The sequence below is a fragment of the Garra rufa genome, chromosome 16 (genome assembly GCF_049309525.1).
Source record: "Garra rufa chromosome 16, GarRuf1.0, whole genome shotgun sequence".
Taxonomy (NCBI): Eukaryota; Metazoa; Chordata; class Actinopteri; order Cypriniformes; family Cyprinidae; genus Garra; species Garra rufa.
The window spans coordinates 36,105,791-36,124,394 of record NC_133376.1 but is presented as its reverse complement, the minus strand read 5'-3'; the positions used below and the strand labels follow the sequence as shown (position 1 = coordinate 36,124,394).

The window sequence follows — 18,604 nt, the reverse complement described above, 5'->3', positions numbered from 1 at the left end:
AGATACTGAAAGAGGGATGTAAACTTTTGACCTCAACTGTATATAAAACTCATGAACTTTACATCTAGTATCTAACACTATCTTAATCCTTTATTAAGCCTGAGTAAGATTGATATGTAGAAAGTTGGAATTTTTCTAGATAAACTTGGTTACCATCAGATTCTTTATGTCCTACCATGAAGAAAAAGAAAAGACCTGAGCATAGTATTTAGTGTAAACATAAGGTTTATTGCAATGTGCATTTTGCATCCAAAAATTGTTAAAAAAATACCATGGACACAATAAAGCAACAATACCCATGTTTCAAAAAGACTGCTGTCAAAAAACTTCTCCCTGTGAAAAGTTCCACATGGTCCTGTTGGCTTGTGAGTATTAGGCAAGTCTTTGGTAGTTAGAAAACACACAGTTCATTGAAAAACGTGGCCCTCTTCAGACACTGTCATGCCTGTCAGTTGGTTGGCATAGAAGGTCAACAGAACACAATGTCAGCAGAACATTCGCAGCAATGTTATCCACCCCTCACCTCTGTCTGTTTCAGAACATATCTCTTTACATCAGTTGCTAATTTACAGAACTATGCAAATGTATACAGATTTTCATTCCCACAGTAAGAAAAAAATCATTTTTTACACATAGCCCATATAAACAAGTTGATTTTGTTCCGTTTCAAAACACAAACAAGCAATAATCCCCATAAGCAGCAGGCCCCATCTGCAGAGTTACAAGCGATGCTATACAAATCATATGGCAGGAGTCATCGCTGTGGACGTCATCGCTCTGTACAGATCCGTCTCAAACGTCCTGAACTACAGGAGCTAAGAAAAGTCCACAGTACTAGGGATCAATGACATGGAGGGCATAAACGAGAGTCCCTTGCGTCAGGCGGGGCTGTGGGGGCATCTCTTAGGGACGTACATTTCCTTGGCTTGACTTGGATAGGCCGAAGATGCGCTCTCGGCCAGCTCCATCAGGCAAACCCCTCTCCGTCTCTACGTGAGAGGGACCAAGGGAAAGCAAGGCTGGGCCCCCTTCCTAGCAAGGGGCACGTCAGTCCCGTTGTACAGTAACCTCAGACGTCTACATCACTCTCTCTTTTCCGCGTTAGTCCGAAGAGATTGTCGGATATTACTGAACTAGGCCACTTGTACGTCGTAATGCTTTCATTTCAGGTCAGGTTTTCATCTGTACAGCCAGCTTCATCTTGAAGTTGCATATCTGGAGGTCCATTTCAGGTGAGAGCTGTGGCTCTGCCCGCCCCATGGCAGAGCCACTTATACAGCAGATCCCGTGCAGTTGTACTGGTGCTCGCCATCGTCGCAGGACCCCAGCTCCTGAGGCTCCAGAGGGAGGCCGGAATCCGAGGGCAGACGTGACTGAAACTTCTCCAGCTGCTCTGGGCTCGCCAGGTTCTTCAGCAGGCTGTTCTCACGCTCCAACTGGTTGTTTTTCTCTGCCAGTTCCTTGATCTGCTCTTTCAAGATCTCAACTTCCTCCCTGACTGCATACATTAAGTGATTCTTCACAAGATCCTATGAGAGAAAAGAAAAAGAATTAAGTTTCCAAAATCACACCAACACATCTGACAATTAAGTACAATGCACCTGATCATTTTGCACCGTAATGCATGAATTCAGTAGAATGAGGCTAACATAAATCCAAATTTTTCCCAGCTAGTCAAGCATCAACGATCAAGCTCTGTTTTGCAATACTGACCAGCTAACTGTACATCATGCTCTACTTATTCATTTTACTTTTTTTAAGGGGAATCAATGCATGTTTCCAATTTTTTTTTATTAATCAAAGTTTGCTTTTTTTTAATGTGCATTCAAATTGGTTTTGGATTAACAAATATTTACATCTATTGCAACCCTGATTTATATAGTGTACGAGAGCAATCTTAATGCATTTATATATTATTTGTAGTATTAATTATTAATAATTATTTAAATAACAAGTATTTAAGGGTTACAGATGTTACCAGGAGGATTACATGGTTTAAAACAAAGACTTTTCCTAAAATAAGAATCATAATCTAAAACTAAATGCATGTTTGTCTTTATTTTCGTTACGGTTTTCAACATCCTAATCTATAGTCCATTTGTTGAAACAATGTTTACATCTATTGTGACAATGACACACTGCACATAGTAAGGCAGTGCAATCTTAATATATAAAGATTATATAAATGACTGTTTAAAGACTTTTCGTACAGTAGTTATGGATCTCTATATAGCAATATTTGATATGCATTTTAGTGATACATTAAGACCTTTGGTAAAAATGTTTTTTTACAGTTGTTACTGGGGGAATACATAGGGTAAAACAAAGACCTGCTTTATACAAAAGGGTGCATGTATTGTTGTATGGCGACCTTTGACTTTTACTGCAGGTGGGCCAACAAAGCACATGCAATGAAGGTAGATGCAGCAGCTCTAGAGCGTGCCACAGCTCTGGTTACAACCTACACAGAAACTAGATACTTTCCAGTGCAGCTTATTCTAGTAAAGGGGATTTGATCGTGGTGGTAAAATAACTTACCATTGCTTGTTCGATCTTGTTGTCAATTGCCACAACGCTTGCGCCAGAGGCACTGCAAAAGACAAAGAAACAAGATGTTAGAGCACAGTTCAGGCACTGCAGTAGTAAACAAACTCTCAGTGCGCGACATCTGAGCTGAAGCGCAGTCGACGGCGCAAAACGGCGAAGACTTACATCCGAGAATTACTATCGAATGCAAGAAAAAAAAAAAAAACATCCTAAAATCCCATAAAGTCTGCCTACCTGTTGTCTAGTTTCACCGATACTACATCCCCTCCTAGGAAGGACGAGAAGAAGGAGATGGAGAAATTGTGTAGTTGATAGACTGCGAGCTCCATTGGCGTTTTGAACATCTCCGTGCTCATATTAAGGACAAGACCCGTCTGTATAATACTTCTCGCCACGTTTGCGACTTGTTGGAACACGAGTTTAAGATCCTGGTTGGTTTGCTTCGTTGCTGTTTCGGTGCGCACAGAGAAACCGGGCGCGCTACGAGTGAACTAGGAGCGGTTTCAGAGAAACACTGTCGGCTAGTGATGCTATTTCTGCCGCAGCGGGGCTTTTATACTCGGTGCGTGACGTCGTATGACGCATGCATATTTTATGCAAATGAGGCTTGTGGCATAGATTTTCTTTCTGCCCTCTCACTGAACTCGCTCAGAGAACACACAGCATGTAGCAGCGGCCGCAAGACAATCCCTCAAAACACATCAACACAAACAAGACACGCCATTAACAAGTGGCCATTACTTGTTGCATCATTATGTTTTGGTAACTGATCGTTATGACAAGCCTCGTGAAATAAATAGCCCACGAGAATGTATTTGTCACTGAGGAACATGATGTTCATATAAACCTCATTTATTTGTTACAGGGCGAAAAACAGTAATTAAACAATTTGCTAGAGTACATTTATGTCTCCAGGTCTTCATAATTTTACAGTTTTTGCAACTGACAGCTCAGACACAAGACATTTTGTGATGGAAATTAGTTTAAACAAAAGTTTCTCACATACTGTTTTCACAATGTCTAACTTCAGCCTTTAGTGCCTCTAGTGAGCAAACTGTGAACAGCAGACATAAACACGTGCTCAGCTGGGATCAAAGTCTTTGACACTTCAACACTTGGGATATTAGTCAATAAGCTACAGTATTGTTTGCACATTTTGCACACTCAGAATGTAAACAAACCAAGTGTTAAACTGTCCGTTAGTCTGATTTTGAACATTGAAGCTCATAAGGTCATACCAAAAACATGACAACAGTCCTCAGCAAGTACATTTTACACTAGAAAACTATTTTCACCAGCTTAAAATGGTTTTAAGTCAGTTATCTCTATCTTTTGCTGTAGTGTGTCAGTAGGAAATATCAGTTTACATTTCCAAACATTCATTTTGCCATTAATTGGAATATTCCAGTGAGATTTTTGTTTGCACAAGGAGTCTGACATAACCCAGTGCTCCACACAGAGATCTGATCTCATCAGTCTGTCTGGAATGACGTGAAGAAACAGAACAAACTGAAACAGACTAAATCCAGAAGAACTGTGGCAACGTCTCTGAGAAGTTTCAAGAAACCCCCCTGCAAAGCTACCTGAAAAACTATGCACTAAAGCGTTTAACAGTACTGTAGCTTCTTGAAGCATCTTGGAGACAATTGCCACAGTTCTCCTGGATTTAGTCTGTCTCAGTTTGTTCTGTTTCTTCATGTCATTCCAAACAAACTGGATGATAATGAGATTAGATCTCTTTGTGGAGCACTAGCTAAGTCTCCTTGTGCAAACAGTAATCTCACTGGATTATTACAATTAATGGCTAAATTAATGTTTGGAAATGTAAACTGATATTTCCTACTGACACACTACAGCAAAAGATAGAAATAACTGACTTAAGACCATTTTAGCTGGTGAAAATACTAGTGTTCTAATACTTTTGGCCACACTGTACATTAATCTCAAATTTGTTCTCTGTGCATTTATTATGTCACAAAATTACATCTTTTAAGCACATGATCAACTCTTTCACTACAACCTATTGTCTATCTTTTCTGAGTGGACCAAGAATTTCTCTAGACCCCAGTGAAGCCCTCTGAAAGGTGACGGCTCAAAGTTGATCCCCCTAATGAGATTTCACAGAAAAGCACAAATTAGTGACCGCAGTGCTGTCACTTTTCATTTCATGCGGAGTTAGTAACGCTGCCAGATTAGATTTCATAGGGACGCTCCGGGAGGAAGTTAACGTCTTCTCGTTTGACAGATTCTGAACTCCTGGCGAGCTCTAGTCAGGATAATTGGCAAGCGCTTGTGCAGTTTGTACTGTATGAAATGATAATCATACCTCAGATGAAAGGGGAAAGACCATGCAGTGCCCTCTTAATTTAAAAAGCTATGTATCTTGCTGAGGGTCTGCAGGTAATTAAGTGTCAACAGAACCTTCCTGCTCTGCAGATTTAGTGAAAGGTAATAGTATTCATTTTAGCGGCATGACGTGACAAAACTAGGACAACCGGCCTTTCTAACAAAGAGAAAACTTCTTACATTAGATTCCAGGATGTAATGTACTTGAAACTTGTTTGGGATTGGATAAATAATGCATTAATAATGGAATAAGGCATTGTTGTGATGCCGCAAACAGATGCTTCATTCATATCGCAGTAAACACAGATGTGCCATGGTACAGTATGTCTCCGTCTGTCACCATGGCTAGGGTGGAGATGTCCCAGACTTGCTCCAATAAACAAATCCTTTACACTGCTATTACACAGTTTAAAACAAAGTTGGAAACTTAAGACTGGTTTTAGTGTGTATACATATATAATGTTCAGTAGGCCTACACTTACACTCACACATTTACCATACTTGGTAAGCTTGGTTAGCATTTGCATACGTAAGGACACACTAATGATTACTACGAAGGAATGTTTGGAATGATGCTTTTTCAGTCCGTCAAGTTTGCATTCTGTAAATAGCTTCTGCTTATGTCAAAAAAATTAAATCTGGTTTACTTAGGAGGACACCTCTAGAGAAACCTACACCATACTGAAGAATCAAATATTTAAATATCATCTACTGTGTAAACTTGGCTTTGTATCCAACGCAAAGAAAAAAACAAGTTATGCAAGATGTGCATAACCCATCTGTAATTACTTTCTAACATGATCCTAAGCAGATGATGAATCCTGTCACGCACTCCGCTGACTGGAGCGTAACGATTTTCACACCTTGTAGAGCGAGACGTGCAGTATTCGCCTGTTCGAGTGGTCAGACGAGACTAACTTTCCTCACTCACGTTCACTCCTTCACAATTAATCCGTCAGCTGTCAATAGTAATGATACACTCACACAACTCCATCATACTTACACTTACCGCCTGTCCCTCTTCTTGAATAGGCTAGGTGAGTAGAAAGGTGGCAAACTCATGGCCGTTGCTCTGTGAGAAAGTCACTTAACAGCAGGCGCAGCCCAAGATGCAACTTTGCCACTGTGTGAATGGAGTGTAATTGTCCTATTCTCTTAGCTGGATGGGAGGGAGGTGGACAACGATATTGTGTCTTTTTTTTCTCACCCTCTGTTCTCTGACTATTCTCTGAAGACAAATACTTGGAATTTCTGTTTTGCACATGGCAAGTTTGATTAGTGACTTTCAGTGCGACATGATTGAGAGCAGAATATATTTAGAGCATGATAAATTACTCTGAATAAGTCAACAAAATGACAGTGCTATACAAATGAAGTCTACTGTTGCAATTTGGAATTTGAGTAATCATCTCAGATTTCCATTTAGAATTTTCCATATCCTTTTATGGTGTGTTTTTACAATTTAAGTTCTCTTTCATTAAAAGAGAAAATAGTTGTTTCAACTTTTTTTTTTTTTTTATGTGTATATAGCATGCTCATTTCTTTGTTTTTCATGTTTGACAGTCTGAAAGGATTCATGCGTGACTGCAAAAAAGCAGTACAGTATGTGCAACGTATGGCTGGGTGTTTGTTCGCCTACGTGCAACATGTTGAAACAGGAGATGTGCATGCAGTGCGTTATGTAAAACGAGATTAGACATCCATTAGTTTAATTCGTTGGATACTTGAAATTGTTTAATTGCGTGAGTCAGGAACGCATGAGTAATTCTTAGACATAATTCAGGTCAGTCTGTGGGCAAATAAGGCGTTTGTTTGTTGCCATCTGTAAACTAAATTGTTTTCATGTTCCAGAAGTATAACCTTGCTTTTAAACTTGATGTGCAAATATGCTTTTTTTATGCTTGTTTTTCTGTCATCAGGAGGCCTCCCGTGTATTGTACTTTCTCAGGAACTTTTGACTTGACCTACTTGAGTGTTAATACTGCGAGTGCCAGGTCCTGCCCTGAACAGCCAATAAGACAGGAATTTAGGCCAGAAACATATGGAACATTTGTAGGACTTTTGCAAGCAGCGTTGAATGAGTGATCAGTGACTGTTGAATATGTTTCAGGTCAGTAAGATTTTTTTTGAAAGAAATGTTAAACAAGCCTTTTTGCTCACCAAGGCTGCATTTAATTGATCAAAAATACAGTAAAAAAAAAAAAAAAAAAAAAAAAAGTTAAATTGTGAAATTACAAATGTAAATGAAAGTAACAGTTAATAGTTTAATATTCTTTTACTGCTTTTGTAAAAAACAAACTAAGTGAAAAAGTGAAAATCTGTAATCTGAGGGTGCAAAAAAATCAAAATATTGAGAAAATCGCCTTTAGAGTTGTCCAAATGAAGTTCTTAGCAATGCATATTACTAATCAAAAATTACGTTTTCATATATTTATGGTAGAAATTTTACAAAATATCTTCATGGAACATGATCTTTATTTAATATCCTAATGATTTTTGGCATACATCGATAATTGTGACCCATGCAATGTATATTTGGCTATTGCTACAAATATACCTGTGCTACTTAAGACTGGTTTTGTGGTCTAGGGTCACAAATAAATAAAAGTTAAAAAAGAGGAGCATTTGTTTGAAATAGAATTCTATTGTAGCATTATAAATGTCTTTACTCTCACTTTCAATTAATTGAATGCATCAATGCTGAGTAAAAGTATCGGTTTCTAAATCATATAATCGCAATGATCTTGACCTCAAAATTTTGATTGGCATAGCGTAGGTTTAATTGCAGTCCTTTGCAATGCTCACAAATGCACGTTCCAATTGATATTGGGTGAAATGAGGTGTAAAACACGTCATTTTATCACTCATGCTCTCACTTTTGTACATCGGCTGACTGATTGTCATTGGCAATGCATGGAGGAGCTGCTTATGTAAAACTACATTTGAGCAGTTATAAAACCACCTGCAATCAAACAGCAAGTATCAGCAGGTGTTTGTACCTTTACAGCCCAGGTGTGTCACACATCCGACCCTCATTGTTGCTTTGTTATCTGTCTAGACAAGACTGAGTGTGGACTACAGTGCCTATGGGTTATATGCGAAATATCTGTGGTTACTCACTTTCCAATGAGCCTCATGGAAATTCTGCACAGTCTCCATTAAAGATCTAATTTTTTCATAACAGAAGACCAAGTCTGTAATACATCGAGTCAGCCACTTGAGGCTGTTGCGGACATTCAATGCCCCATTCCTGCTGGATATTTACACCCGTTTCAGTTCTGTGTCAGCACAGCAAATGCAGTCATCTGCCTTTACCCACTAAAGAGAATCTACTGCCCTCTCGTGTTTTATGGGCTTGCTTTTATTTATTTATTTTCAGATTCACTAGGAGCAACAATGCTGGACACATCCCAGATTACTTATGATGACAAAGCTAAGTTTTAAGCATCATTACACCAGTTTTTAGTGCCACATAAGACTTCAGAAATCATTCTAATATAACATATTTTTCAGAATTCATTAGTGTTTTAGCTACATAATTTCATATTTGTTTGTTGCTAGGAGCAGTTAAATATTATGTAACATAATATAATTTGACTTATGCATTGCAGTCATATTACTGTGCATGAAAAATGTTATGGAATTTTTCCATTTTATTTTCAAATTACATAACCAATTGCATCAGTCCAACTAATGCATGTAAAGTACATGTTAAAGTATGAAATGCAAGAATAACACATGGTAAGTATGGTTCAGTTGTGACAGTTAGAATGTGAGGACAGAAAACTGGTGTTAAAGGTAAAGTCAGTAAATCCTGAACACTCCCCCATCTTTCACTGATCAGTCAAACAGATAGTCCCACCCTAAAGTCATGCCACTGGATGAGCCAATGATTCTGTGTCAGTCTGTAGAAACATACTGGCTTTTTCCAAAAAAAATCTACCTTTTTATTGCTAGGACAATAATATTCATAGAGTATTTATCTCTGACTGACAGAATGTTCAGATTGTTTCCTTTTTACAAAATGTGCACGATGTGATCTCAAATCAAAGTAATGTAGTCTTTTGGGCCAACAAAAATGGCTGTTCTGCACAGTTTGTGCAGTTATATCAAATTGCTCTAATTAGTCTGTCATAGATATTCAAGCAACAAAAGGAGAGAGCGCTCTGATGACGTAAGTGTCATTATTATTATCATCATTAATATAACCGTCAAAACCTCAGAACATTAGTCCCAAGGTTATGTTGAATAAAACCTCCATTTACAAATTGTTACATTGAGATTTGCAAATGTGAACAGTCTCTGAGCGATTATCCTAATTTCTCATGCAAATATGATATGGTGAAACACTGAATGGATCAGTCTTTAGCTCTGTACGGTATGTACCAATGCTCCACGTGCAGACATGAGAAGAGATCGCTCCACATGTGGCTGTACTGCTGCACACACTCTTAATTAATGTTGCATTGTTTTCTGCAGAACGCCGTCAGAGAGTTTTACTCTTGCACGGCTGCTCACAGGTCATACTAATCGATGCCTCTGGCTGGGCCATGACCTCCCACAGGCTCTGCAATAAGGAAGAGTCTTTTCCCTCAAAAAGTGGGCCTTGTGCGCCCCAGAAGGCTTATGCAACCGATCTGCAACCAGGTCATAAAGTCATTGCCAATGCAGTGGTTCCTCCACAGCAAATCTTAAAAAAATATATATATATTTTCTGTCAACATTTTTCCTATCAGTGGTTTTCCACGTATTCAGAATAATTACTAAAATCAAAGTCAGCATTGACGTCATCATTCTAAATGGACGGGGAACTTTTCCTATAAATGGTTTTCCAAGTATTCGGAATAATTACTAATATTGAAGTCAGCATTGACGTCAGTTATTAATCTACTAGAAAATCTTGTTTAAGATTTTCTTGGTGTATAATTTCATGTGATATTTTAAGTTTAGACTCACAAAAAACGTTCCATACACAGTCAAACCAAAGACACCTTTAGACACCTTTAACATTTCTTACATTATCACAGTTTATTTGCTTAATTTTGTTCAGTCTGTGGTGTAAAAAGGTTGCATTAGCAATTATTAAAAAACACTTAAGCAAAACATGGTCAGGTCAAAGTTTGTGGTCCTGAATGTTTAGTAATTTTACTGGTAGCCCACTGTATGAAGGATTTTTGGGTAACAATTTTTTTTTTTTTTTTTGCTTTCGTCACTTACTTAAATTATTTATAGTATCCTGCACCCACTATTAAAAAATATCAAAAATTATATCTGGTGTCTGACTGTAAATGTTTAAATATATAATTAAATAAAAAAATATTTTACTTTTCAACAAGAATGCAATAAATTAAAACAAGTGACAGTAAAGATTTATAATGTTATAAAAGATTTCTTTTTTTGTTCTATTGAACTTTCTATTCATCAGTCCTTGAAAATGTATCACCGTTTCTCTAAAAACATTAAGCAGCATGACTATTTTCAACATTTATAATAGAAATATTTCTTCAGCAAATCAGCGTATTAGAATGATTTCTGAAGGTTCATGTGACACTGAAGACTTAAGTAATGATGCTGAAAATTCAGCTTTGTATCACATGAATTAATTACATTTTAAGATATATTACAATAGATAATGGTTTATTTAAATTTTAATAATATTTCACAATTATACTGTTTCTGCTAGATTTTTTCTCAAATAAATACAGCCTTGACGAGTATAAGAGACTTAGAGACCCCAAACTTTTGAATGGTCATCTTAATTATCTTAATCATAATCTATGATTTCATATCAATACTCTAAACTAAGCATTATGTGTGACCCTGGACTACAAAACCAGTCTTAAGTAGCACAGGTATATTTGTAGCAATAGTCAAAAAAACATTGCATGGGTCAAAATTATCATCTTTTATGCCAAATATCATTAGGATATTAGGTAAAAATCATGTTCCATGAAGATATTTTGTACATTTCCTACCAGAAATATATCAACACGTAATTTTTGATTAGTAATATGCATTACTAAGAACTTCATTTGGACAACTCTAAAGCGATGTCACTCAGATTCCAAATATTGGCCTAACAAGCCATATACCAATGGAAAGCTTATTTATTCAGCTTTCAGATGATGTTTAAATCTCAATTTCAAAACAAAATTGACCCTTATGACTGGTTTTGTGGTCCAGGGTCACATTTGTTTGTGAAGCTCCTAAAGCCGAGGAACTGAGAGCTGTATAAAGTGACATTTATGGTCACTTTTAGTCTGGAGGTGGTCTGCTGTGAGCCAAAGACAGTGACTTCCCTGCCTGCAAAATGGCAACAGTACAAGCCAATCTCCAGTGTTCTGGCCTCACAAGATAAGTGGACATGCCAGGAGGAGGGTGGAGCATAAGGCTTCTGATGTCAGAGTGTGGTCATCACATCCTCTTTAACGTAGATCAGCTGGCATCGGCACAATGTGCAGAGCCTGGCAGCGGGCCTCCTGCTAAATCCATTCATTAGTGCATCTCATCTCAACTGAAAACACAACGTGTCTGTGTGGAGCCATACTAATTTATTTTATCAGGTACACTTCGATGTCTGTTGGCTAGGGAAGCGCTTGTTTGTATTCTCTGCGACCAATGAGGCTTGAAAACAAAAGCAATCAAAAGTAAATCAATTTAAAACATAATTGCGTTAATCTGTGCAATAAAAGGCCACCATAAATCATTCAAAGCGTCTGAGTTCATTAGATGAATACTAAGAACAATCATTCTTTATTTGCTTTCTTGCATTGTATAATCTGCACTGAAATAATTTGCCCTCTAAATCATGTGATGTTGTCGTCGGATGGCTTCCAAAGACAACACAGACAAAATGCCTTTGACACAATTGAACCATAAACCTTATAGGACAAACACAATGTCTGAATGACTAAAGAACAGGAGCAAAGGGCAAAAACTAGCGTTATCTCGCATGCGTGTTGACATCACAGGACATTTGAAGATATGCACAAACAGACATAAAATCCTCTTTCTTTCAGTCTATATCAGGCCGGATGAGATGCATGTGTTGGCTGCATAAAGTTGGCAGCCAAGCAGGGAAGATTTACAGCACCTGGGCCGCCTCAAACTCATTCCTCTGTCTTCATCATGAATGGATCCTAGCTAAGAAAGAAATTTCCCAGAAATAAGGTAACCTTGTTCACCCTGAGCCATAGATCCGCCTGCGCCTGAGTATACAGGCGTTTGTGCGCTTGTTTACGCTTATGTATGTGCATTCAAGCAATTACCTCTGCAGAATGAAAATGTGTTATCTTGAGGCTTTGTACATTCTTAATCTCCTCCTCACAAAAGGATTAAATGGTTTAAGGTATGAACTGAAAGATGATACATGTGCAGGTACCAGAGGCGATGACGTAAAAGCTCTGATCAAAGTCAACCATCCGGACAGAAACACGTAGGTCAACTTAAACGGTGCAGAGATGTTTTTATCTGATGTGCAGGCTTTTTTACACGTAGGCAGCGTTTGAGCCAATTAGCTGTCAGCGTATCTCCAAAACAATCTAGAGACCTAGTCAGACTTGAGAAAGTTGTCCAAAAATTGTGATGTGCTGGCATGCGGCCACTTCTGCAGAAACACGCAATGCTCAGAGCAGTCAGGGGAGGTAGAGACTCTACGCAGCATGTTACAAGGCTTTTTTGAACTCCAATGAGGTCACCTATTGGCCTCAGATGATCTTAGGTTATCTAAAATACATCTTTAGGAAGGAATTATGCAAATCGGGTAATGTCGCACACACACCTACCAATTAGTGCTCAATGCATTTTGCATGGCGGAATTTCCGATCTTGCACGTAACGCAATATGTTGAGATGGAGGCAACTGAATTGACTTTTTAAAATTCAGATAGTGTGCTTGACTAAATTGGATTGCAGTTATTGGATAACACACATATTTTTACCAACACAGGCTTATTGGAAATACGTGCCTCTATATAGCATACCTATATGTACGAATCACTGCAGTTTCCAGTTGAAATGAACACTAGAGCCAATAAAACTCAAACTTTTGTTCCCTTTCACACAGAGTTTAGATTAATAAAGCCTAATTTACTTGCAGACTGTATGTTGTTGTCACACATACAGTTTCATATGCATGAGTTATCTAATTCAGTCGGTTTGCCTGGTAGCTCACGCAATATGGTGTTGCACTTAGTGTGAGTGATGAAGAGCTTGAGTACCATCCTGTAAAAGTACAGTTTGACAAAACAGCTCAAATCTGCATAAGGAAGTTAAAATAGCACGGCTGCTTCAACAAATGCATTTTTATTTCACTTTTGCATTTCAACACCAGTGTTAGGTAAAGTTACTTTTAAAAAATAATGCATTACAATATTGTGTTACTCCCTAAAAACTAATGACGTTACTTAGTTACTTTTTATGGAATGTAATGTTTTATGTTATTTTTGAGTTACTTTTTAAATCTGGGCAGGCTTTGCTTGTTTATTTTCAACTCCCCAGGGTTGACGGTCACACCGACGATACCAGCTCACTTTTTTTGATATCACTGAGAAAGATACTAAAAATACCCTATTTTAGTCACACAAACACTGTAAAAAGTTTTCACCAGTTTCAACTTAAAAACTTAAGTTAAGCAGCTGCCTTAAGTTTTTTAAGTCAAATCAGCTTAAAACTACAAGTTATTTTAACTTATTACAATAAAAATGAGTTGATATAACTTGTGAGTTTAAATGATGAAGTTGATTTAACTTAAAATCTTAAGGCAGCTGCTAAACTTAAGTTTTTAAGTTGAAACTGGCGAAAACTTTTTACAGTGAATAAGAGTTATACATTATTCAAAACTGTTAAGTGTATACTTTTTTGTGTACACTCACAATAACAACTGAACTTTGTGCTTTTTTAAAATAAAGAAATCGAACAGGGTACTTTAATAGCCTCCCTGGACATTTTAATTCTTAATTACCTCAAGCAGCGTAATAAGAACGCAGCAATGTGTCCCTGTACCAACTTAATAAAAATGTTGCAGTCACATCACATATTAAACGCATGTTTTAGCGCCACTCTCTGGACATTTCACTTTGAAACTGTCACGAAACATGCAGTATGATACGGAATTACAGTACTGCAGAAATGTATACAGAGGCACGTATTTCCAATGAGCCTGGGTTGATTTTTACAGTGTGCAAACGTGGCGCAACTGTTCCTAAGCTTCATAATGTGCCAACAGTGGGTGATGAAAGACTATCTGCATGCAACAGTTTCACTCTACTCTGCAAACTCCAAATACCGAGATTGAAACAGATCAATGCTGTCAAGAAATTCTTTGGAGACAGTGTTTGCTGTTCTTAGTCACTGTAAAAACAAGGCAGTTAATAGAAAGGCTGTTTCAGTCTAATGCAAATACATAAGGGCACAAGCAAGTTCAGTGTATTTGCACACAAGGAGTTTAGCTTTCTCTCTCTCCAAGTCACTGTCTATGATTATTTCATTTTTTGAATTAAAAGTAAAATATAGTATTAGATATTGTTTAAAAAAATAAACAACTTGACAGGATTAGCTCTAATACATGGCAGAATGCTAAAGATCAGAAGCAGTGAAGAACGTCTTCAAAGCTTTCCATGTTTACAGAAAGTGATATCTGTGTATGGCCCTTATTCATTTTTAAAATCGCAGTTTCTTTTTATTTTCAGATATGCAGGCACACAGACACGGTTTTACATAACAGTGAACCTAGTCAACTGCCACACCCAGAGTAATGCAGAAGTGCACAAGGCCGTTTTGAAACACCAGCTGCATCTATTTGTTCTGCTTCGAGTTCTGTTTAAAGGAATTAACACAATGTGTTTTACCATTACCTTGTTTTATTTCTCAGTGCGTGCTTGCATAAAATAAGACTTGACCCTTCCTTGATACATGTTCCTAGTGTTATTGTGAACGATTCATCCATGTGAGGAATTCTTCATAAAAAGAGTCTTTGTAATCATTAATCAAAAGGAAATAACATGCTCCTTCTCAAAGACAACTTGACTTTTCTTATGACAATACAGAGCATCCAAAGAGACACATTGATGGAAAAAATAAACGATGGAGGAAAAATGATAATTAAATGTCACTAAACTTGGTTCCACGAGGATCTTTCCATTCATTTGGAAAAAAAAAAAAACCTTTGGGTTCTCTATTTAAGTATTATGTTCCCCCAAGGAAGTTGTTTATTATATTATCACATCATTTTCTTGAGGGAGTGAATGTTTTTGAGGGAATGCAAACGTTTTGCACGTGAATTTCATAAGCATTGAAATATACACTACCGTTCAAAAGTTTAGGATCAGTAAAATTTTTAAAGAAGTCTCTTATGCTTATCAAGACTGTGTTTATTTGATCAAAAATGCTGAAAAAAATAATGTTTTAATATATTTTAAAATATAATTTATTCCTGCAATGCAAAGCTGAATTTTCATCAGTTGTTACTTCGGTCTTAAGTGTCACATGATCCTTCAGAAATCATTCTAATATGCTGATTTATTATTAGAATGATCAATGTTGGAAACAGTTGTGCTGCCAAATATACTTTGGAACCTGTGATTGTTTTTCCTCAGAATTCTTTGATAAATAACAAGTTAAAAAGAAAAGCATTTATTCAAAACCTAACAATGTAAATATATACTATCATTTTTTAATAAATTGTACACATCCTTGGTGAATAAAGGTATTCATTTCTTTCTAAAAAAAAATAAAGAATAAAAATGGACTGATTCCAAACTCTTGAACAGTAGGGTATATTGTTAGACAACCTTTCTGTTTTAAATAAATGCTGTTATTTTTAACCTTTTATTGATCCAAAAATCCTGAAAAAATATCACAGGTTCCAAAAAATATTAATCATCACTGGATTAAATTATATTTTGAAGTATATTAAAAAATAAAAACCATTATTTTATATTTTAATAACATTTTGCAATATTACTGTCTTTTTTTGTATTTTTGATCAAATACATGCAACCTTGATGAACATTAAAAACGTCTTTAAAAAAACAAGTCTTACCGATCCCAAACTTTTGAGCGGCAGTGTAATACTTCCACCACATTGTTTCCCCATCAACGTGTCCTTTTTAGGGCTCTATACTTATTCCATGTGACCTGATGGATATTTTAGGCATTCCCAAAGGAAAAGGAAAAAATAAATAAATAAAAATCAAGCTCCACCCATTTTTCCCTCATCGAATATCCCGTTTTACTTGGAAAAAAACAAATCTGTATGAATTGAGTGGTTTTGTCCAAATTCTGAAATGACTCAATTACTTTAAATGATGAACGGAGTTAATTTAGGCTTTTATTCACATATTTACATTGATCAGCAAACATTAACAGAAGCTCAACTGTACAGCTTTGCATCACAGAAATAAATACAATTTTGAAGAATATTCAATTAAAAACCATTATTTTGTATTGTAATAACATTTCGCAATATTACTGTCTTTTTCTGTATTTTTGATCAAATAAATGCAGCCTTGATGAGCATTAAAAACATCTTTAAAAAAACAAGTCTTACCGATCCCAAACCTTTTTATCGGCAGTGCAATTCTTCCACCACATTTTTTCCCTATCAACGTGCATTTTAAGGGCTCCATACTTATTCCATGTGACCTGATGGATAATTTAGGCATTCCCAAAGGAAAAGGAAGAAATAAATAAATAAAAATCAAGCTCCACCCATTTTTCCCTCATTGAATATACCGTTTCACTTGGAAAAAAAACAAATCTGTATGAATTGAGTGGTTTAGTCCAAATTCTGAAGTGACTCAATTACTTTAAATGATGAACAGAGTTAATTTAGGCTTTTATTCACATATTTACATTGAAGCTCAACCATACTTGGATGACGCATAAGAACAGTAGTGAAGCTCAAACGTGCTCACTGCAAAAAATGCTTTTCTTACTTAGATTTGTTGTCTTGTTTCCAGCCAAAATATCTAAAAATTCTTAAATCAAGAAGGATTTTCTTGATGAGTAAATATAGGCTTGTTTTTAGAAAAAAATTAAGTGAGTTTTTGCTTGAAACAGGCAAAATAATCTGCCAATAGGGTAAGAAAAATAATCTTGTTTTCTGTCTGAAAAAAAAATTATTTTCTTACTCCGTTGGCAGATTATTTTGCTTGTTCTAAGCAAAAACTCACTTAATTTTGACTTATTTTTTTCTGAAAACAAGAAAATAAATTTTACTCGTCTAGAAAATCTTTCTTGATTTAGGAGTTTAGATATTTTGGCTGGAAAAGACAATGGAAAAGCATTTTTGCAGTGCTTTTGCAACTCTTGTTCTCACTTGTCAAGCAAGCATACTTGAGCTTCTTATAGCAATAATGCATGTGAATAAAAGCCTAAATTCAATCTGCGCATATACTGTATATATAGCGATTGAGTCTCTCCAGAAAATTTGGTCTCAACGGCTCAATTCATATGGATTAGTTTTCTCTTTATAAACTTTTTAAAGTATCAAAGTGGTAGTTGCATCAGTGTAGGGACAGAAATATCTCAGATTTCAGTAAAAATGACTTAATTTGTCTTAGTTTGTGTTCCGAAGATAAATGAAGGTCTTGTGTGTTTAGAACGACATGAGAGTAAGTAAATATCGAAAGAGTTTCATTTTTGGGTGAACTATCCCTTTAACATTTTCATGAAATGATTTGGTCATTGTCTCGCAATGCACACAATGACAGCCCAAAGCACGGGACAAAACACATCTGGAAAGCTCGAGGACTGGAATTAAAGCTGTTAAATGACAAAGGCAGAGCCTCAACTTAAACAGCAAACTGCAATGTAACTGCCATTTCAGAAATGTGCTCCAACACCTTCAGTTGCCCTATAAAAGCATTCCTTAAGTTTGCAGTTACGCAATCTATCAGATTGTGAAGGTCAAGCTCTTCAGCAATTGTCTACATGCTAAGCTCATCCCGTCTGCACTTTTGCTTATGCCCCTCCCTGCTCCGTGCTTTGCATGTCTGCAAGTGTTTGCCTGTTGTCTGGCTCGGGCGCTATTTCTGGCATGAGCGAAGGTGTTATGTTTGGTGTGACACTGACAGTACCTGCAGGGTTTATAACAAGGTGAGTCACTTCTACCTCGATACCTTCACCCTGTTGTTTATCATTAACCGCTTTGACCGGTGTGCTGTTCTCAGTTGCTCAACAGAACTCTCTTTACTGTCTTCACAACACCCTGGAAAACATAAATCTGGCTTCTTCTGTGGAGGAGACTCACTTCAAACGGCCCTGTGACATAAACATGGTAACCAGGAGGTTCTCAGAAACTCTGCCCAAGTAAACAGACCACAGGAAGAGACTCTACATGACCCTCAAATGAGGACAACAAGGAAGCTGGTTGACATGGGCCCTATTATTAGACGCTCCGTGATAGACACTGGCATGGAACTTGTGGTTTTTGCCGTGCAAGACCCTGACTACTCCTTTGCTTCTATGACAAAATTAAACAAATTTGTTATTCTGCTGGTTGTCACATTCAAAGCCACTAATTGAAACTGATCCTGTTTACTTTTTGTAATAGACTTTTTGTAATCCTACTCCTGTTATGCAAGATTCATTGGTGCATCATCTTGAGAGGTGAGAGACCAGAGGCAAAACCAGTTGCATGAAAAAACAATCATTTCTAAATAATTTTATTTATTTATTTTTTACTAGTGGGTGCAGGACACTATAGTTTA

At 36.8% G+C, this 18,604-nt stretch overlaps 1 protein-coding gene across 2 annotated transcripts in view; it reads right to left on the bottom strand.

The window, feature by feature from the left end:
- Positions 1–207: 207 nt before the first annotated feature.
- Positions 208–18,604, bottom strand: part of tsc22d3 (TSC22 domain family, member 3) — a 42,195-nt gene continuing 23,798 nt past the window's right edge. Inside the window, exons 1-3 of one of the 2 annotated variants that reach the window (XM_073820330.1) lie at positions 2,782–3,982; positions 2,539–2,590; positions 208–1,529 (exon numbers count right to left, since the gene is read on the bottom strand). In XM_073820330.1, the coding sequence (XP_073676431.1) occupies positions 1,272–1,529; positions 2,539–2,590; positions 2,782–2,903 (432 nt within the window). In that variant the 5' untranslated portion in view covers positions 2,904–3,982 and the 3' untranslated portion in view covers positions 208–1,271. Of the gene's footprint in view, positions 1,530–2,538; positions 2,591–2,781; positions 3,983–18,604 lie in introns of those variants that run through there. The other variant, XM_073820329.1, reaches the window with a different exon arrangement.